Genomic DNA, 23559 nt, shown 5'->3' on the forward strand with positions numbered 1-23559 from the left:
TATGAATATATATATATGTTTTACAACTATACTTTTCTATACAGTCTATGTTTTTCTTTTGATTGTTATAATCGAAGTGAACCCAAGAATTATATAATAGGTACTTGTCCATTTCGAACAAAGTAGTACCAAATACTACTTTATATGCTTCTCTATGTTAATTAGGTATGATAGTTAGTTGTTATAACTTCTATCAAAACATAAATACACAATCTAGCATTAATAGAAAGAATATCATACTTTAGAAAATACTTCTAATGAAATCAAAACTTTTACTAATGAACTATATTTTGAAATAAATGTTACAAAAAGTCTTTACTTTAAAATGAGAATTAAATAATAAAACTTTTAATCACATAAAAATTTTAATAAATTAGCACTGTTTAAATAAAAAACTTTTCAAACAAAATGGATAATAATTAAGTTCAATTCTGGAATTGTACCTGAAAAGTCTTGACTTAAATCTACAACACACTCACTGTTACTAGTTTTATGGCTATGTCATAAAAATGTAAATTTGCATATAATCAACCTGCTTATTGGTTGAATTATTTTGTATTATTTGATATTCAACTTAGTGGAACAGAAGTGAAAATGACTATACTTAGAATTGTTTTTCAAAGCTTTATGTAAATTGTAAATATGTAAATTATTCCGATTGAGTTGCTCACTTAGATATAAATAACTGAATTGGTTTTAATTTAAACAAGAGTATAAATATATGTTGTTTATTTAAACAAATATACAAATAAGGTAGAAATGAAGTTTATTTTTTTAGAGTATAAGTTCTAAATATAAAATTAGTAACAACAGATGAAAACAGGTTATGTAGGTATATTTATAATTGAAAAAATATCTATATGGTATCCATCTTGAAATCATTTACAAAACGATAAAAAAGTATGAAATTAAAAAATAATATGCGTATAGAAAATAACTAGACATATTTTAAAGGTTTGTTCACCATACATTTATTTATTTTAACACAAAAAAAAATTCATACTAGAAGTTAATCAACTTTTAATAAAGTGTTCGAAAAATCTCCAACTAAGTAAAGTAGTAGACAAAATGAAAAATTAGTTTTAATAAATATTGTGTATATCATGCAAGTTCATTTCTTTTATTTTCTTTTCTTTTTCTTTTCCTCTTGTCGTTTGTTATTGAACCAACACTGTAAAAAAATGTTCGTTAGTCATTTATGTAAAAATATCAAACTAATTCTTTGAAAGAAGAAGAAAAAATACAACTTCATCATTATATTGAAAATTAAAGACAGTTAGTATTTTTTTTAAATTAATTGAAGTATAAATAGATAAAATACGCTTAGATGTTCTAAGTGTTCTAAAAGCAACTTCTCTCTATCTAAAAACAACATAACAATTAAAAAATTTTTAATTAAGTTATTTTATATAAAAACAAACTAATTTCTTACTCTGCATTTATTTTCAGGCAGGCCAATTTTTTCGACGAGCTGCAAAAATTCGTTTTCGTTTGGTCTTCTATTTTCCCTGTTAGTTTTTTCGTACAGTTCTTCAAAACATTTCAACTGATGTGAAGTATAGCTGGTGCGGGTTCTAAGTTTTGAAACGTTTTTCATTATAAGTAATAGCACTTTTATTTCAATATATGTTTAAAAATACAAAGTTAATCTTTATTGTATATTTAAAACTAGTTTTGATTGTCAAAAAAATATGTTTACGTGTTTTTATAACTTGGAAATTTTTAAATGAAACACTTACCTTTTCTTATCTTTTTTCTTTTTCTGGTCTATGACACAAGAATCCCTTGCTAAAATATATTATTAAGTATTTTCTTGTATATGTAATTTATTGAACTTACCTAAATACAAAATTAATGATTTTTTAGAATCTAGGTACAATACATGTTTAAAAAATACTTTTTTTTAATCACCGTGTTTAACTTATTTTTTTCAATTACTAGGTATAACAAACAAACTAACTTTTATTTTCGATGAGTTTAATTTCTTTTGAATAAGTTGCAAGAAGGTGTTTAAATATTTCCTCATGATTACCTCCCTTAATCTTCTCAACTACAATACTTTGACTTTTATCTTTATGTATTCTATTTTGAAACCAGGACTGAAAAATATTAAATATGTTAGAACTTAATAAATTAATCTGTTTAAGTATTTATTACTTATATTTAAAAATCATAATTTTTTTTTTTTAGTATAACAAAGTAGACTTTTATTTTTTTCTGTTATTACATAAACTTGATAAATGTAATAAACTTACTACTAGTTCTCTTTTACTAAGACCAGTTAATTTTCCAAGTTTGTCCCTTTGATCTGGCAGTGGGTATTTAATTCTTTCATAAAAATATTCTAACATAGATGATTGAGAGAATGTTAAATGTATCCTTTGTCTGTATGTAAAATTTTTACTTAAGCTTTATAACTTTTAATACATTACATTATTTAAGTTAATTTTATGAAATTGAAATAAAATAAACTAGTTAATTAGTTAAACTTTCTATTAGTTTAAAGTTTTTTTTTATCGTTTTGTTTGGTATTTTTAAAAAACAGTAGTTAAACTAACTTTCTTTTTTTCTGTTTAAATTCCTGCTTTTTACATTGTTCGTTGGAATTATCAGATTCAAATTTTAAATCATCATTTAAAATCGATGCATCGGATGAAGCTTCTAAAACTTTCTGCTGCAAGCAACACTTTTCAAGGTTGGGATCTATTAATAACAAATAATATTCGATTGCAAAAAAAAAATTACTTTCTTTTAATGAAAAACCGAATTAAAACTTACCTTTCATAGACGAGCATGCGCGTGGAAGTTTAGCAAAATTGTCTGCTTGAGCTGGATTAATCGTTGTTACTTTGAAATTATTTGCACAAGACGGTTTAAGCTGGATACCACCTTGCAAACAAGTACTCAACTGCTGGTTGTCAAAACATCTGTTTGGCTGGTAACAGCTGTTTGTTTTTGATTGACAATTATGTTGTTGATTATAGTCAGAACAAGAAGTTAATGTATGATAGTTTGAGTAATCAAGTATACCATTTTGTTGCGCTTGAAATGCACAATTCTGAACATTTTGGTACAAAGGCTGACCACTTGCACAATTTGGATAATTTTCGAATTGATGTTGCACTGCGTAGCTAGGAGCTTGATTTGTTGAAGAAAACACAGCAGGCTGACAAATTTGTTGCTCGTTTTTATTGCATCTGTATTGCTCGTCTTGTGTTAAACTGTTTGGTGCAGTGAGCGAAAAAAGAACCAACGCTTTCTATTTCGCGTCTAATAAAGTCGTCATTACACATTTTTGAAAGTATTTTTTCTTGGTCTTCCAATGAAAGCATATGTTCATCATTATGTAGAAATGGTAAAATGTAATCACTACTGTTATGGGACAAATCGTTGTATTTTTCCGACATTGTTATATTTAGTTGTTTTATAGCTTAGTTATTAATCTGAAAGAATAACTTTTCCATAAATGTGGTATTTAATAACACTAAAAGTTAAACAATGACAAAAAAACAAAAATTACTCAATTGTTTATTTTATCTTGTAGAAATATGAATTATAACTAGTTTTTCAAATTTGGAATTAATAATACAATTTTAAAATGTCCCGTAATATCTACCTAAAACCTTTTATTGAACTTAAATCAAAAATTTTAGAAAATAAAGTAAAAGCTATAAAATTGATTTAGCAATGGTGCAGCTTTATCTTTCGCGGGCCGTATTCAACTAATTATTTTAAAAAGCTACTCGGTAAGTAATTTACAATTCTGCGCGCCTCCAACTCTATTTTACAAAGTTACTTAATACCACAGATTTAATCAACAACCAATATTCCTTTTACTGAAACAATTTTTACATCAAATAATAAAAAATATTTACGGAAAAATTGATAAGTACCATTTATTAAGAAGTCAAAAGTTATTATTGCTAATTGATAACATACAAAAAATTCATCACAATAATTAATTTATAACAAGTATTAATCATTATTTTTTTCAACGAATTACAGCTTAGACTAAATTTTAAATATAAATTCAAGAAATCATTAAATTAGCAAATCATAATTCTTATATATAACCTTTAATTAAAAAAAAATTCGAAAAAAAAACTTGAAAAACTCGGAATTGGTTCTTAATAGAATAAAAACTAAGTGTTATAAAGTAAGTGTTCTTAGGTTAAGTGTTGTTAGACGAATAAAAATAAAATATTAACAAAACATGTTTAAAATATTATGTTGCTCTCGATAAACTCAAATTTGTGAGATATGTTTAAGCTTATTATGAGTTATCTAGGAGTTGCTACCTAAGTGCATTTCTCCTTTCAGATTATATAAATATTAATCTAACAAATTCTGAGGAGGCACTCCTAAAAAACCTTTTTATCAATTACCTTTAACATAAAAAATATTACTGCCTTTTTTATAATTTCCTTTAAAACATTTTACTTCCTTTTAAATCTTTAAATAAAAAATCATATTCTAAACCTTAAATATAAAATAAAATTAAGCAAAAGTTAAAAAAATTAAACATGCTAAAAAGATATACTAATTTTTATATAAATTTGTAAGTAAAAATTTTATGTTTTTTAATAGTTTTTTTTTTCATTTATTTCGTATTTTATACAATTTTTTTTGTTTGAAAAATAAAAAATGTTCTAAATTCTATGTTCGAACACTATTTTGATGGTTTTGTAACAAAATTTATTAACTCGTTATGTTTTATTGTAAACCAACACAACTTTTAACATTAAAACTTCAAATATAACTATAAGCTTATTTTGTTTTTAAAACTACAGTCTTTAAAATAAAATAACTTCTTAAGCATAACATTTTGAATTTTTTTTTTTTGGTTTTGTATAAGCCTAATAAAAAACCATTAATATCTATGTGTATGTTATGCGACAGTATATACTATACAAGTATGAAAAACGCAATTAAAAGTATAAAAATCATTGCTAATATACTTCAAAATCAGTCTGACTTAAACAAAAAAGTTTGATCCGCAAATGAAAATAAATTATATTTCTTATCTTTTTTTTTTACTTTAATTTTTGATACGTTTCGGATAAGTTGGTTGGGAAAGAGGCTTTTTATAAACTATCAATTAACAAAAGCTTTAAAAAGATTGCTAAATCATTGCTTTTTTCGACATTTTTTCAGCTTAGACTGACTTTTAAATAAAATTTCAAGAAATTATTAGATTAGCAAATCATTATTCTTATATATAACCTTTAAATTAAAATAAACGCAAAAAAAAAAAACTAAAACTTAGAATTTGTTATTAAAAGAATAAAAATTAAGTGTTCTTAAGTTAAGTGTTTTTAGGTTAAGTGTTGTCAAAAGAATAAAAATAAAATATTAATAAAAAACATTTAAAGCATTATGTTGCTCTTTATGAATTCAAATTTGTGAGATATGTTTGAGCTTATGATAATTTATCTAGGAGTTGCTACCTAAGTGCATTTCTCCTTTCAGATTATACAAATGTCTAGCTCAAAATTCTTAGGAGACACTCCTAACATAATATTTTTATCAATTATTTTTAAAAAAAGACATTATAGCCTTTTTATAATTTCATTCAAAATATTTGACTTTCTTAAAAATGATTTATAATAAAATTCTTTGTCTTAATTAAATTATAAAATAAAATTTAGCAAGTGATAAAAGTCTTATTTTATTTCAATTTGTATAGAACTAAAGTTTATATATTTATTGACGACTCTATCATGATCTGTTTAAAATAATAAGAGATTATGTTTAAAATATTCAAATCTGTTTTAAGTAACTTGATTCCGTAAAATATTAAATGTTGTTGTTGTTCTTTCTAATAAGCATGTTATGTTATAATAATACATTTTCGTATGTTTAAATTAGATTTTAAATAGTAATCAACTAAGTGTTTGATAGTTTAATTAAAATTTTATTAACAAAATTCTCGTTTTGTAGTATTAACTTTAATAGAGTCTAGTTCTTCTTTTAAAGTAGAACGTACAAAGAATGTTTTCTTAATAATGCTACATGCAAGTAGTTTTTTTTAAATTATGAAACAATATCTAGTTGACACTAGTTTGAATTGGTTTTAAATAGAGAGGTTAGCTAAATTGATTAAGTCTTTGTTTAATTGGTTTACTTAATACTTAACTTCTTAATGACTTAATTAATAAAATAATAAGTTATACTTATGAGAAATAACTGAAAGGCGTAACTATTTTAGATTTAATATTTGCTATAAATATATATTGGAATAACTACGTATTAGGACACTTTATAAAATCATGCTTCCTAATTCATTCTTTTTAAATAATGACTTTGTTTTTTATACAAGCAATTTTATCAACAATATATTTTATTTTATAAGTATCAATAAAACTTTTTTTTTATGAAAGGAAACAAAATGATTAAAGAAGTATACTGTTTCTCAAAGTAGATATAGTTTTTTGTAGTTTATTTTTTAATTATAACAGGTCGGCTAACTCATTCTAGTTTGAAATATTTTGAAAACTCAGAATAACTCAGTCTAGTTTGTAATGTTTAATTATTTAGAATAATTTAAGCCAGCTTATTTGTTCAAAATTTCATAAAGTTCTAGGTTTCTATTGATTTGGAAAAAAATATTTAAACATTTTCTTAATTAATCAAACGCTTTTTCAATGAATTTAAAAAATTTAAGATGACTTAGTACGGTCAAAAACTCAGAATAATTTATTCAAAGAGTGGCAACCTTATCTCTTTATTTTTAATATCAATAAAGTAGTACATCATTTTAATCAAATATTTTTAGTTAAAAAGTACAAGAGTTAAATGCAAAAGATAAAAAAAATAATTTTTGAATATCAACATTTTAGATAAATTTTAAATTTTAAACTAAATGTTATTTCATGGTGGAGAAATCCGCTTTTACAAAACAACATATGAACCTTTTTGTTATGAATAATATGAAATAATCTAATTATATAAATGAATATTGAATATGATTTCATTAAAGCCTTATTTTATTTAGTAATATATATCAATGAAATTATATTTATGATGCTGATAGCTAAATAAATTAATTTTCGTAAGGTGTTTCTCAAGTTTGTACAGTATAGATTGTTGTACTTTTAATTTATTGATTCTTCTGGTATTAATTAAACCCTACCTTATCAAAATACTTATAAACACTAGATGTTATTTTAGTCTACTTTATACAAATCAGACAAGACTATTAAGTAATTTATCTTTAATAAAAAGAACCACGTAAAATTATTAACTAAATATTAATTATTTTTTTAAGTAACTTAGAACAAAAAAAACTTTATCACAATTTAAGTTTAAAAATAGAATACTTTAAAACTTAAAATAATGTGAAGTATAAAATATCAAAAAAACTTTTGAACAGTTTAGTATGGCCAAATAAAAGCTTTTTATACTTAAATAATAAACATACAAAAACAAATAACATTCAGTTTTAAAAAGTGTCTAATAGTAACTTTTAGCAGTACAATACAAGCTCTAGGTCTTATCAACCACTAATCCAAAATAGTTATAACAGTGTCTTAAATACTTGTGTTCTGGTTAAATAATTTTGTGACATTCAATATTATCACTGAACAATCAACAACTTTAAAACAGGGGAACATCAAATGATAGACGCGTTCCATTACAAGTTAATTCGAAAACATATAACTTTTAATTTTTTTCAGGGATTCAGACCAGCCTATATACGTAATGAATAGTAACTTAGAGTACAGTAGTAATATTCTAGACTAAGAAATAGTATATTAGTATTTAAAACTTTTTCAAAAAAAAAAGAAATCAAAAATAGATTATAGTTAAATACTTAAGTTTAAGTACAAAAGAAAAATAATAGTTTAGTAGAATACTTCTTTAAAACCAAAACTTAAAAGATATTAAAGACTTGTTTTACAGCGCATTATTTCTAACCAAAAAGGAAGTCATCAAAAAAAAAAAGAAACATTTAAAACTATTTTTTAACATTAAAGTTAAAAACAAAAACAAGTTATTCATTTATTTTATGTGATTTTGAGATTACGGAGAATGGTAATGTTAATTTTCAAATAGAAAAAGCCTTCACAAACTTATATTTTTTATGAATCAGTTCAGCAGCATTAATAAATACTTGCATTTTAGTATGAGAATAAATAAAATCAAAGGAGTTATCATATTTTAAAGACAAAATATAAGATACAAAAATTATACCTTGTATAAGAAGTGTAAATTTATAGAATATATTTTTTTAGGCGTTATAAAATAATTTATTTAAAATTGAACCACCAGTCGTACGAGAATGCTTCGACCACATTTTACATATTATTTTCTGAAAAAATAATAATAAACTATTTCAAACAAATTTTTATGGAACTTATCAACAACAATTTTACTTACACTGCAACAATACAGTATAATGAACAAACAGTTTGTCTGTTTCAATTTAAAAGTTTGTGCTTGATTGATTGTATAAAAATCTTCCAGTATAAAATTCACAACTATGGTATGTGTAATGAAAATGTTCAAGATTTTTATCTAAAGATGTTCTAACCTAGTCTACAGGTAATAATTTACTTACAAAAACAAGAAAAACAAAATGGATTAAATGCTGATTACTTAAAATTTGTTCTGCTTGTGTTGGTGTAACAAACATTAACCCTGACTTGCGGATTTTCTGTTTGTTATGAAACATGAACATTTCACGTGGCAATTTTAGTGCAGTCAAGCGTGACTAATAGACAAATACATTGTAATTAGTGTTGGTATATATATTGTTATTCCTAACAAAATATATATATTCTGATTGCTTTTTCAGTATCAGCTGCATTATTGAATTGTGATTGGCAGCTTATAATTCTTTAGTAGAATTAACTTAGTTAATCTATTGTGTTTTAGATAAACTATGATATAAAGAGTTATACATTATAGTCTGACTCTTGTATTTTGTATTTGGTATTTCAAGTAGTTTAAATTTTTGGGTGTTTATAAACATATTAACTACTTGTTCAGTTTGACACCTTCCAGGTGTTTTGTTAGTAAGTATATTTTTAAATAGTGTCGCAGTATAATTTGTGTATTTTTATTTTGTATATAAATAGTACCATTTTCAACTTCCTGTCTGTTCTTATATTAAATAATTATGAGTAAAAACAACCTAAGCAGTAATAACGAGCCCCTTGTTAAGCTATCCCCCAAGCGCAAGCGGACTAGGGCCTCTGCACGTTTACAGCAGGTGCATGAGGAAAAAGGTCAGGTTGACAATACTTCTGGCGGTCAACCTGATCTCTCTGAACCTTTTGGCCATGAGGCACCAACATCCACTGCTTACATTTGCGTTTCTCAAGGGAAAAATAACCAGCCTTTCGAACATTTGAATAAACCAAAGACAACTAATTATAATTTAAACATCCCTAACGAAGAACACTATAGCCCACAAAAACCTCACGCCCCCTATACTCAACACAATAAATAAAACCAGTCTTTAAGTGATGTCAGTTCTTTAGAAACAGAAGATTTAGAGATTAAAGAACTGACAAAGTTAGTAGCAAAAGCTAAGATATTAGAGAAAAAGGCTAAACTAAAAAAAGAACTTGACTCAATTTACAATAGGATAGGGGAAAATGAAACCAAACTTCAACAAAAACATAATAGTGGCAGTCTGTTAAATAACACTTCACAAACTGAAAATTTTACATACAGCCAAAGTTTTAAACAAAAGACACTAGAAAATTGTAAACTTTTTTCACAAATAAAAAATGTAAGGAATCCTGTCTTGGAATTAAAATTTTTTAATGACAGATGTAAAATTTATGGAATCACAGATAACAATGAAAAATTTGAAATTCTTCAGAGAATATGGCCACGCTCAGATATCATAGATTTTATAGAAACTCATGATGAAGACAGAACGTACAAAAGTTTTATAGAATTTTTACAAAGCAAAAGTAGTAAATTGCCTCGTATACTAGGCGCAAGTCCATCATGGTCGGAGCCAGTAAAATTCCAAGATTTATTTCTGTCAGCCAAACAATGGGCTAAAGCAAAAGAGGAGGATAGGGCTAAATTTTTTATGCATAAACATGCCCCAAATAATTTGAAGAAAAAGATTAAAGAGTGTTTTGGACTTGAATAGGATGAATTTCTTAAACGTACAGAATTGATATGCGATATAGAAAAAGATAGAGTTTGTGAACCAGCCAAAAATTTTGCATATGAACCTCAACGTTTCAAAAACAAAAGGCAGTACTTTAACAAACAGAGATGGCATGAAAATACTCCAAACAAACAGAAATATTTCCGGAATTATGAGCATAACCGTAATCAGGGGTACTCAGGAGAAGGTCCTAACCAAAATAGAAATTTTGACCAAAAATTTTATACCAACAGGCAGTATCAACAAAAAAACGAACTCCCATCTTCACATCAGTAAGAGGGCAAGAAGATGGGGACAATAAACCTCTTACTAGGTCTGTTAAATCAGCTTTAATTTATATTTAGTAATTATTTAATATGTAACAAAATGCATATTTTGTTGTTTTTAAATGACCGCCAGGGGGCGTTAGACGATTGTTTATCAAATCAACACACAATAAAACTTTAGCATTATTTGTTATTTCGCTCAGTTAAGCCATAAGACCGTGCGAGAGGCACATTAATTGATTATAAGAACTTTTTTATTATTTTCATTTTATAAGATCTTGATGTTTATTTGCATTATTGTATTATATTTGCTTAGTTCAGTCATAAAATCGTGCAAGAAGCACATAACAATTTAAGACTCTGATTTAATAGTAAGACCTATTTTAGTATTTAAGATTTTAAACACTTTAAGAACATTTCTACTTGTAGAACTTTGTGTTTATTTATTGTGTTTATATTCGCAGTTCTATTCAACTGATTTATTAGCTGCTTTATTATTTCTACTTCCTAATTTTCACATTAACATCACGTTTTTAATAAACTCACTTCATTAAAGAAATTATATATATATTAAGTCTATTACATACTTATTAATTACCAAGTTAAACCTGATGACTAAGGTAAATTCAGTAAAAACCTTGAGAGCTAAACGCGCTAAGCGTTTAGCACAAAAAAGGGGACTTCCCCTAATTAAAGATAGTTCCTACCTCAGGCCCTGGAGGACTACAATTGGTGACCTTGACACACGACCGGACACAAGACCTTCTATTACAACAGAGGCTAACCCAGACGCGGTGGCTTTGCCAAATAATCCTAGCTCAAGTAATATTGATAGACCGACTATGACTGAACAGCAAGGTGACAGTCAAATGTTAGGAAGAGGATTACCGCCTTTCAATACGGTAAGGGACGAAGCTCTTACTACTAGTGGACTTACTAGCTTAGTAGCCAAACTACGAGAGCTTAGATGTCAGAATCAGGAATTTGATAGACAGGCCTTACAAGCACAAATTAGACAGGAAAGAGAGAGACTCAGGACAAATCAGGATATAATTAGGTTTTACATAGAGTCACCTCAGTACATGCCTGCAAGAGAAACCTTTCGCCACACAGAAACGCCAAGGTATTCAACTAGTCCCAGAGACAACCAAACATTAAGACAAACAATAACTCAGACAGAAAGATTCAATAGGGAGATCAGCTCATACCCAGAGTTTATCAATTTAGGTGACAGTAGACTTAAGTGGCTAAAGTCATTTAAATTTGATATTGATGACGCAAAAGCACAATTTCTTTACTTTGAAGAACGAATGGCCGACCATGGCATAGTTGATAACGCAAAAAAATACTGGGTGATTCATGAATTTTGGCCAAACAAAGACATGTCAGACTATAATTTTTGTACAGCGCCTAAAGATAGAAAGTTTGGAAGTTTACGTAAATATCTCCTTGAAAAAGATGGAGTTTTGCCACATATTTTACTACCAAAGAAAGAATTTAAGTCTGTTAGTGGGTACGACCTGAACACTGAAGTAAGTAGGTGTTTACTCGACTTGAAAAACGAAGAGGTATTGCAAAAATTTTTATACTTGCACCTATTACCAAACCCTTTAAAAAACAGGGTGTTCAGTAGCCTTTCACTAGGATTAGCAAATTTCAAAAGTTATGTGATGCACATTTGTGATATGGATTTTAGGCAAACAAGGGATGAAGAAAAAAATGTAAGTTATAGTTTTAACAGATTTAGTAAAGAACGATCTAAATCAAATTACTATGTTAACAACCAAAGAAATATTAGTCCAAATAATGAATACAACAGCATATTTGAAAATAACAACCATCCTATAAATACCTACACTCAAAACCAAAGCATTTTTGTACATGAAGATAATGACAAAATTGTAAAACACTGTTTGTCCGCTACCAGAAAAGCTCCTTTAGTTAGAACGATTAGAACAATTAAAACAGCTAGACTTAAAAAAACAAGATCTAAAAAGACCTTAGAATCTGGAATTACTGGCCGAGTGGTGTGGTTTAATGTACGCAAAGGCTACGGATTTATTCATCGTGACGATCAAAACACTGATATTTTTGTCCATCAAACTTCCATTACCAAAAACAACCCAACTAAATTATTAAGATTAGTCGCACAAGGCGAAGTTGTCCAGTTCGATATTGTTATGGGTAATAAGAACATGCCTGAGGCCTCAAACGTATCAGGTCCGAACGGCAAACCTGTCCGAGGGTCCAAGTATGCCCCAAACAGATGGCCAAGCTATAGCCAGCAAAGGCCTCAACAAAGCAATTATATAATTAATGGTTATTGTACACTAAGAAACCATCATCAGTATAGGAGGAGACCAAGCAACTACAGAAGAAGATACACATACGAGCATAATCCTAGAGTAACAAAAAAATATTATGAAATGTACGAACAAAACTCCGGCTGCTACGAGCCTTCTGAAAACAGTGAATCTGGATATGACTCAGATACCAAGAATTTATTTTACAACTATGCAGAAAGTATAGATTCCTAACACTATTAGTCTCAAAAGCTTAAATATTGTAAATAATGTTTTTAATCAGGCAAGCAACCTTAAAATCTTTTTAAATCTATTATAAAATTTTTAGAAAAACAGGATAAAAATTTAGAGAAACACTCATTAGAACGTTTGACTGAATTTCATTAAAATCAATTAATCAATATTCTATATAAATTTAAACAAGTGATATAGCAGCAAATTTGTTGGTTGTGACATTATGTTGTATTGAATAATTTTTCAAAGATTTATTTAAATTAACAACTTCTGTTGCTTTAAAGCTTTAGTCTTGTATGAACAAAAAGCTTAGATAATTAAACTTGATAATTTAAATGTTTTTTGACATTAGTCAATTTAACTGTAAACTGTAAAATTTCTGTAGCTTAAAACTAATTTTACGCAACCTTTATAAGTTCAATGTGACTAAATGTAAAAAGCTTTCAAACAACAAATTCGAAATTGTTCATTATTTTGAATAATCAATTTTGAATATTTTTAGTATTTTTTCTTAAAACAACCTAATTAAGTAAAACATAATAAAATTAAAATAAATTAAGATATGTTAAAATGTTTTTTAATTTAATCTATTTTTAAGTTTCAATGTAGATTTTTTTTTTAAACGTTTTAATTTTTTATGGTTATAAGTTTTATAATTTCTTGTGGTGAGAGGTTTTAAAAAATTTTTAATTATGTATGTATTTGATCAAGTTTATTTTTGAAAAGAACATGAAAAAAAAAACAGTGTGTGAAGTCAGTTTTAAATTTTGTAGTAACTAAAAAGTTTATTATTGCTTAAAGTGCAAGTAATAATGGCAGCTGATAAAAAGTTTTCAAAAAGTTTTCCACTAAGATTTAAAAAAATTGCAACTCGGTTAGAAAATCAAAACGGCTTGTTAAAAAATGTGTTTTAAGTGTAAGATAGGTCAAATTTTACGACCATAAATGAAAAGCTTTTTCAAGCTTTTTAAAGAATCAAATTAAGTTCAATAGTGTGTTTTTCTTAAAAAAATACATCTTTTACCTAATTTAACTTGGCCTTTTAATTTTTAAGTCAATTTTTACAGCTTTTAATAAAAAACATGTGTAAAATTATATTAATCACTAAATTAACTTGCTCTCTTAAACCGATATCTTTTGACCTATAAAACTTAAAATGATTTAATACAATATTCAAGCTTTATTGCTATAACTTGCTTAAAATTGTTTCGTGAAGTGTTACTTTAAAAGCTTTTAAAGCTCATTGATTTTTTCGCTTAGTAAACTGGGAAGACGTAAAAGTTTTACAGTTGGCTAGTCACGTATATTAAGCTCGGGTAATTAAACTCTACTAGTAGCAAAATTATACGGAAAGCATGAAAAAATTTGCGATTTAAGAAAAAATAAAAGTTTTTTTATTGTAGTAAGCATGGAGATTAAAATTATTAACTTTGCAACAAAGGAAATTGGAATTGCTTTCACACATTGTTTTTAAAACTTGTTTTTTATTAATTCGTTTATTTTAAGCAATACTTTAAGAGGTTTACTGTATTATGTTCTAATAAGTAATTTTATAACTTTATTTTTTTGACAATTAAAATTTTAATAACGTTGTTTTTGAGCAAAGCTGTTATTTATTAGAAATTAAAAATATATTAACACTTTTTTTTTCCAAATTAACCCCAAACTGTTTTAAAATATTAAAAGCTAACCTTTTTATTGATATCGCTATTAATGTTCTTTTATTGCTTGCCTTGTGTATATATAAAAAGACTTTTGTATTTGATTTTTTGTAATTAATGGTTGAGCAAGAAAAACTGTTTGATAAATTATGTTATATATTAATCAAAAAAATTGGTTAAAAATTTACAAACCGTCTCATAACGATGCTAGTAAGCAAGAAAGTTTATATACGCAAGGCGCAAATACTTGCTCTTGTGCACAGCCTAACGGAGAAAACACTAAAAACGTCATCAGATAGTTAAAGAGACGCAAAGCAATGTTTCTGAAGTGTGAAGTCATTTGTAGCTGTTACACACCACAGCTGATGTTACAAACAGATCGAACCAAGCTGAAGAGAGGTATTCAACGGACAGACAGGCTTAGCGCCTAAAAGTGGTCAGATTGGAGAGGCAGGCAGAAAAAGCAGCAGCTGACGGCCGCCGATGGAGTTAAGACTTATAAAAATTTCTGAGAGACAGTATTATATACTTTTCACTATTGTATAAACACTTATAAGAACCATTTTAAACATAAAAAAGATACTATCTAACGACTTTGTACATTTTGAAAATTAATATTCAAATTTATGCATTTATGTTTATCAGAAACACTTAAAAATAATGCAAGACCCCACCAAAAGACTTCAATCGAGGACTATAAGGTGGGGAACTGTAACAAAATGTATATTTTGTTGTTTTTAAATGACCGCCAGGGGGCGTTAGACGATTGTTTATCAAATCAACAGAAAATAAAACTTTAGCATTATTTGTTATTTCGCTCAGTTAAGCCATAAGACCGTGCGAGAGGCACATTAATTGATTATAAGAACTTTTTTATCATTTTCATTTTATAAGATCTTGATGTTTATTTGCATTATTGTATTATATTTGCTTAGTTCAGTCATAAAATCGTGCAAGAAGCACATAACAATTTAAGACTCTGATTTAATAGTAAGACCTATTTTAGTATTTAAGATTTTAAACACTTTAAGAACATTTCTACTTGTAGAACTTTGTGTTTATTTATTGTGTTTATATTCGCAGTTTTATTCAACTGATTTATTAGCTGCTTTATTATTTCTACTTCCTAATTTTCACATTAACATCACGTTTTTAATAAACTCACTTCATTAAAGAAATTATATATATATTAAGTCTATTACATACTTATTAATTACCAAGTTAAACCTGATGAGTAAGGTAAATTCAGTAACAACCTTGAGAGCTAAACGCGCTAAGCGTTTAGCACAAAAAAGGGGACTTCCCCTAATTAAAGGTAGTTCCTACCTCAGGCCCTGGAGGACTACAAATATACTTCATTATTTTAGCTGTAGTTTATTTTTTCTTTAACTTTAGTATACAGTACTTAACACACCTTACTAAACTCAACTTAACCTAAGTTTGATAAAGATGAAATATGATAAATTTTATGAATTCAATTCAATGTTTTTTTAGATTAAGTTGTTGTTAATTATGTTAAACTAGTATTTTAGCAGTGATTTTCAATTTATTTGAATTAAATATTTAACAAGTTTATTAACTTAATTTCAACAAAAGTAAAAATTCTGAAATGGACAGAGAAACTTATTTGTTGGGAAAAAGAATAAAATATCCTACTGGTGATCAGGTATCTTTAAAAATAGTTTGCCATAATACATTTAAAAAAATTAATAATTTGATTGTAAGTTTAAATATTTTGAACTGCAATATCTAAATTTTTTAGGTCTTTGAAGTTATTTAACACATTCCTTTTTAATAAAAGTTTAAAACTTTGCTTTATCAATTTTATTTACAGATGTTTATAAATAATAAGAGTGATAAATTTAACGATCTAAAAATAAAAGCAACAAAAATAGATATAGAAAGGATTTAGTAGTAGAAGATATTTAAAAAGTTCAAATATTTTCAGGTCACAAATTAAAATAATTCAAAACAAATATCAACTTTCATGGAGATTTCATCGTCAAAACGGAAGAGGAAAAACGCTTTGACGAAAAGTTGATGGAAGGCTGGAGTACGAGAGAAAGGCAATAGAGGACCCTCTGTTCAAAATCAAAAAAACGGTTGAGGAGAAGAAAAGGGAACTGCTGAGCAGCGCCATAAAAGTCAAACGGATGAAGGAAACCCTGATCAACTCACTGAGCAAAGATCTCGGCAGGAGTTTTAACAAAAAGTCAAATTAAAGATCCAGATACTATTTTTAACTTAATTAGATTAATTTTGATATAAGAAGTATGGTTTTAGTATATATTATTGTTACTTAAGAATATAATTGTATAAAGCAGCTACAATTAACTCATAATTAATTTTAGTAGGTCTCCCAGCAGACACAAGAGCCATAAAAAGCACAAAAAATCAAGTGATTTTCTCAAAAAGGCAGAGACGAGCAGCAAAGCGAGGCGGTCCCTCAAAGAGGCTTTGATAAAGCAATTAGGTGGTGACTCTTCTTCATCTTCGAGCGAAAGCTCTTCATCCTTAGAGGACGAAAAAAGGAAGAGAAAATACAAGAAATCATTTCGCAGGGAAAACATGCACAAGAAAGTAAAGAGACACAAAAGTCCTGAAAGATCAGCAGAAAAGAAAGATAGAGAGGAGAAACACAAAATTCACTACTCTTCTGTGACCGTGAAAGCCAACAGCAAGTATGGGTTGCTGCACAGGAGAGACAAGAGAGATGACTCATCTAAAGAGGAAAATTCATTCAAAAAGGTGGATCTCTCAAAGATGGAGAAGAAGAAAAATTACACAGTGCATGTGAGGACCAAGCCACAGGGGTTTGTTTTGTTGTATTAAATATTTTTTTTTCTATAACATACTGTTTTTGTTATTCTCATATTATTATGTTTTTCATTTTCTATATTGTTATCTACATTTTATGATTATTTTTTTTTAAATTACCTTAGTATTATCATTTCTACTTCTATTCATTTATTGTTGTTCTATTTTGTTAGGTTCACAAAGAAATTAAACAAAGAGGAGCTTGAAAAAAAGAAGAGAGAAATGATGTGTAACGCGGTGGAGAATAAGAAAACGAGGAAGAAGAACGTTGAAAAGTATAAGGAAAGGGACGATTTGATTGCGAAGAGGGAAGCAGAAGTTAGTAATACGGATGTTTTATAATTCAGTTAATGTTAAATTTTTTATGAAAGTTATAGTGGCACTGTTTTTATTTATATTAGTATATTTTACTAAACTTAAGTTAGTAGATTTAATAGGTTAGGTATATTTAAATGTGTATTCGACTTTAATAAAGACATAATTCGCTCACTGACTATAGTTTTTAATTAGCTTATTACCAGTGACTTTTTTAAGAAACTGTATAAAATATCAAGTAAACATAAAATTTGATACATTTTAATTATTTGTCATGTAAAACATAACATATTTACCAATACTTATGAAATATTGTATTCATCAGGTAAGGATGCGAAATTCAAGACAAGAAAAGAAATATGGATCTAGTAAAAACTTCGTAAATGATATGAGACTAGATCCTGTAGAAGATGTTGTTAGAAGGAAGAGAAATAAATTAAGTAAAAATACTGATAATCAAATGTGAAAAAGATAATAATTTTCTGATTGTTGGGTTTTAAGTAGACCATATATAATTGCTTTTATATTTATGTGTTTTTAATGTTTTTACACTTTATCTAGTTTGTTCGTCAAAAATAAAATCTAATAGTTTTATCGTAAGATTTGTTTGTATTTTATAAATTTAGCGTACAATATAAGTAATTAGTAGTTACATATAAGTGTATGTAATATTTTTTATTTTACTTTTGATAAACTATACCTTTTTATGGAAAAATACTTGTAAAATTTAAACTAAATTATTTCTGTACTAAATCGTTTTCACATAATAATCATCTTTTTGTACTTTTAAATAAGTATCTTCTACTGGTTTATTATTAATCTTAAGTTTGCTTTTTATTTTTGCAGAATCGTATTTTTTTCGAGCTAGCTCCGTCCCTACTACAAAGACTATATCTTTTCATAAAAAAAAAATTGAAAGTATCTCGCATTAGACGAACTCTAGATTAATCGGACAGAGTAAGTATAAAATAACGTGTTTAGTAATGTAATGTACTAAGTTTTTCTTTAAGCATTAGTGTAAGGCTAAGCTTTAGAAAATATAAAAATTCGTTAACGGTAGTACTTGTTATATAAATTCAGAAGTTTTTGAATGATATACAGATTAAATAAATGATCTAGGCTATAAAAATTGTATTCAACAAAACAAAAGCATTCTAGTTAGTTATTAAAAAATCAACAAAATTGTCATATAAAAGCTTCGATTTATTTTAAAACTATAGAACTAATCTAAACTCAAACGAAATTAAAAAAAATAAATTTCTTAACTGACTGAAATTTATTAAGGTGACATAGAATTTTATTGAAGTAGAAAAAACACATATATGTTTGTGTATTTATTTTAGTACAAACATAATTTAAATTTTTTAGAATAGCATTTTTGGTAATAACATTACTTATTAGTATATTAGTGCAAAAGAAAAGAGTTGTGAAAAAATTTTCAGAAATACAATTAAGCATAAACATGCTCAAGTAAATGCTTCTCAATCATATAAGCCCTGATTAAAACTCGTATTTTTAGATTTGTACTTAAGTTTACCTGAAGTAAAAAAATAACTGTCATACAAACACTCAGGGTTTTCGTCTTTATAAATCCAGTTGTGAATGCTTTCAACCACAACATTTTTCATCTGTTCACTGTCTTTTTTACTAATAGCACTGCATAAATTGCACAGACCAATTGTATTGGATTTTACATCTTTGTAGTTGGTAGAAACACTCGAAAGGTCAATTTTTCTCCATTGAAAATACTCTAGATACGCACTGTCATTTTTATCTAGGTATTCCAGATAATCAGCTAAACTATCCATGCTCTCGAATTCTTCCATAAAAATTACACTTTTCTTCGGAACATCATAATCTGATTTTTTAGCTCCCCAAACAACTGGAACAGTTTCCATTAGGAATCCATTTGTGTATAATTTCTCAGTTATGTAATCCTTGCAGTGATAACTGTTCTCCATTGACAAGTAAAACTTGTATTCTTTGAACTTCTCTTGCGGGAACCATTCATCACTATAAAAATAAAAACTACAAAAAAAAATCGTCTTAATTTCTTAATATAATTAAAGTCTAAGATATTTAGAGCAGAGTTTTACTTGAGCTAGCTTTTTAAAAATTGTTACTATTTAAGTAAAGTTATTTAAAAAAGTCATATCATAACAGTTGTTAATAAAATTGCCATATAATTTATTTGAGGAAAAAGAAGAGTGCTAGCAATTAAGTTAAATAAAAATACTGTTTAAGTAAAAACCATCAAAAAACAAGAATAATAATTATTTTCAGATTTGTTCCAGTTTTACCTGAAATAAAACAAGAGCCTTTACCTGAAGCACTTTCCCTTCCTGTCAAACTTATCTCCAACTTTGGTTTTTTTCAGCAGATGACTAATCTTCATTCTCTCTGTGGCTCCCGGCACTGAACCACCGCAGTTTGAGGCGACCCACAACAGGAGTTTCTTCTTTTTCTCAAGAACTTGACTGATTCCGAAGTCTGGGCTTTCTCTGTATTTCTCTTGAATTTCTCCTAACACATTTGCCATATTCGAGTACGGGGAATAAACGTCTGAGTTTCTTCTAAAATTTAATTGTAGTTGATTTAGACTTGAAGATGAAAATTTACGAAATAAAATTGTTAACCACATATCACCGTTACAACAATAAATTCTATGTTTCAATTAGGTAAAGTTTATTTTAAAAACTTTACCAATTAGAAAGTCAAAACATTTCCAACACTAACTTGTAAGACATGGTTAGATTAAAATAATTATCGTATTCCTTGAAATACGAATTTCTCAATTTCAACGCCGGAGGAGCTTCCATAGAATAAAATACAAACAGTTGGTCGTTGAATCTAAATAATGAGAAGTTGATATTTCTATTGATACTTTTTAGCTTAAAGTCATTTTTGGCATAGATATACAGTTCAAAATATTTAAACTACACAATCAAACTAAATGTATAAGCTTTTGTACATTTTAATTTTTTAGTTATTTCTAAATAAAAGTCTTATTTGTGTTAAAATCTAAAAAAAAAGATCATATCAAACAAAAAATTGTTTTTATGAATCTAAAACAAATAGAAATTAAGTTTATGACATTATTTTGTAATTTTTTTTCAAAACATAAAATATTTATAAGTAAGAAAAACGTAGTAGTAAATAAAAAGGTAGCAACCTTTTACCAAAGCTACCAAGTAACTTTTATAAATACTTTGTCATATCAAACCACATATAACATTATTCAAGTTCATTAAATTAATCAGTTACTGAATGTAGTCATAATTTGTTTAAGTCTAACTACTTCGTGTAAAACAACTTTTTTAAAAGTTTAATTAAAATCTTTTTTAAAGCATTAAGAGGAGATGTACGACCCTTAACATGATCCAATCATCAAACAGATTTTTTTTTTCCCGAGACCACGTTTTTAGCTTGAATATAAACTATTAAAATCTTATAAGTCGAGCTTTTTGTACCAAGTGTTTTAAAGTTTGATCTTTTTTTTCATTTTCAGTAGGCATTACTGCTTGTTGAAAAATATTTCATTTTATTTTACTTAATATTTTATACTACACAATCCAAAATTGTGCGGCCTGCAAAGAATTTTTGTTTTAGATCTTTTGAAAGCAGCCGGTTTGCTTAATATATTTTTGTCAACTGCTTTTATTATTTTAATAAAGTGTAAGTTTTCTCACCTGTATTCTGGCATTGTTTCTGAATCAATCTCGTTGAAATGAAAAATAACTGCACTTGATTCATTGAACTAAAAACATGTTTCAAAAACTATATGAAGCTTTTTATTTTATTTTGAGATTAATATTTAAATAAGTATGATATATCAAGTAAAATTGCACATACTTTGTAAAGAAAGTTGTGTCAAGTTAATCAGTTTAACTAGTAGCACAATTAAGTACAGAAAATTTTATTAGTTCAAAAAAAAGCATTTTAACAAAAAATTAATTACAGCTTAATCTGATTGAGCTTAGATAATGTTATTAGTATTCCATTAACTCTTAGAATAAAAGTTTAAAGTTCATTTTACTTTTTTTTTAATTTTTTTTATTAAACAGTTATAAAGTAAGAACTCTTATACTTTGCTACGATCGCTGGTCACTTGACAGTTACCACAGCAGTCGAGTAGTGTTTGGTCAAAACTGTGTCCAAATGGTTTGTACCAAAATAAAATTGTTTTCTGTTTAGAAATGGTTAATGCTTATAAATACTAAAAAAAATTGTAATTTTTCACCTACAACTTACAAAAAATCTATAATAACACTAGAATATTGAATAAAACAATTAACTAGCCATTTTTTTTTCTTTAAACCTTACTTGTTATTACCATATTATAGCCATAACTGTACAGCAAGCAAATATTAGTAAAATTTAAAAATACAAAGTTTTTTTACCAATATTATACAATTTCCCTCCCCCATGCTACAAAAACAACCTTTAAAAATATTTCAAGATGATTCAAGTTTGACAGTTTAAGCTCTGATATCTTAAAGTTAATATAAATTATCTTTTATAACAAGTATATTTTATTTTTACTTTATTATTATAATATATTATGAGTTTATCTTTTACACTTTTAAGTTACTTTTGAGACTTAGCCTCCTAAAGATTAAAAAAGTTGGTGTAATTTAACTTGTTCTTTAACCTTATGAATACATTTAAAAGTATTAAATTTCAAAACAAGCGCCTGCATTTGTAACTAAATCAAAACTTACATTTGAATTGCTCTTGACGCTTTCATTCAATACTAGGTTTTTTGGTGGCTTTGCTTGATTTGGCTGTTTCGCATAGTAGTAACCCAAGGTAAGAGAAATGGTAAATACTATCAAACAAGCAATTATAACTGCAGTAGTAACATAAACTTTTTTGTTTCCGGACAAATACTTTCACACCCATAGCTATAAGTTACTTGCTAATAAACTTTCTATTCAAGTTTATACTCTTTTTATTTAGTTGTTAGGATGTTTTTCAAAAAATTGAATTGCCAACGACATGGTTGCTACTCGTTTTTTTTAAATTTTTTCCGGCTTTTACAAATTTATTCTAGGTTTTTAAAAGTACACAATCTTGAGTCTATTTTTAGTTAAAGTTAAGTTTATGGTAAGAAGTTGTGTGAAATAGTATAAAAACATTAAAAAGATACTGTAAAGCTACTTTAAATATCTCTTTTGATAAAAAAATGTTTAGTGATGATTTTTTTTTATTTATATGTCTGATTTTTTGAGTCTAATCTGAATTTTACTACTGTACATGTAAAAATTGTTAAAATTCCAGGTTTTGCAAAGTTTTATTTAGTGACTTTTTTTTTAATTCGAGATATTTTTTTAATAACTCAAATACCAGGTTTTTTCAGGTTTCTTGGTTGATTGGCAACCCTGCAACGATAAATTTTTTATTAATGTTTTAAACAAAACACAACAATAAAATATCATATAATAACTAAAAAAAATATTAAAGTTTTTTTTTGAAAACTTTGATATTTTTATTACAAACTAATTTGAAAATAATATAAGTAAGGTTTTAAATTAAAATCAATAAATGAATTTTGTCTAGTTAAATTAAGTTTTGTTTTAAAATTTATATATTACTATGATTTAATTATAGTATAACTTTTATATATATTGTTTAAATTTAGCATTCTACTTAATTAAACTTGTTTTAATACGTTTTAGTTGTCCATCTAGAGGAAGGTTTCTCAAACATTTTTTCAAAAGATACAAACGGCAATATGGTACCCTCCAACAAATATTTTCATAAAAATACCATTAAATCTGCCTAAGGCCTTTTTTTATTTTTTATTGCTCTTTATCATCAACTCCATA

The 23559-nt window shown here is 26.7% G+C and overlaps 1 protein-coding gene across 1 annotated transcript; it reads right to left on the bottom strand.

The window, feature by feature from the left end:
* Positions 1–19212: 19212 nt before the first annotated feature.
* LOC145839021 (3-galactosyl-N-acetylglucosaminide 4-alpha-L-fucosyltransferase FUT3-like) lies at positions 19213–21434 on the bottom strand. The gene is made up of 4 exons (XM_082946634.1): positions 21421–21434; positions 20468–20581; positions 20056–20304; positions 19213–19744 (listed from the first exon to the last, which is right to left on the bottom strand). The coding sequence occupies exons 1-4, from the start codon at positions 21432–21434 to the stop codon at positions 19213–19215; spliced, it is 909 nt and encodes a 302-aa protein (XP_082802760.1).
* Positions 21435–23559: the final 2125 nt, after the last annotated feature.

Source organism: Thalia democratica, chromosome 6, assembly GCF_965202585.1.
Source record: "Thalia democratica chromosome 6, ktThaDemo2.hap1.1, whole genome shotgun sequence".
In the NCBI taxonomy this organism is placed as follows: domain Eukaryota; kingdom Metazoa; phylum Chordata; class Thaliacea; order Salpida; family Salpidae; genus Thalia; species Thalia democratica.

Excerpts from the sequence above, each read along its gene's own strand:
- LOC145839021 (XM_082946634.1), bottom strand. Across the intron at positions 20,305-20,467 it reads AATCTAACCATGTCTTACAA|AAGAAACTCAGACGTTTATT; the intron begins GTTAGTGTTGGA and ends ATTAAATTTTAG. Across the intron at positions 19,745-20,055 it reads AGGAAGGGAAAGTGCTTCAG|TGATGAATGGTTCCCGCAAG; the intron begins GTAAAGGCTCTT and ends TTATTTTTATAG.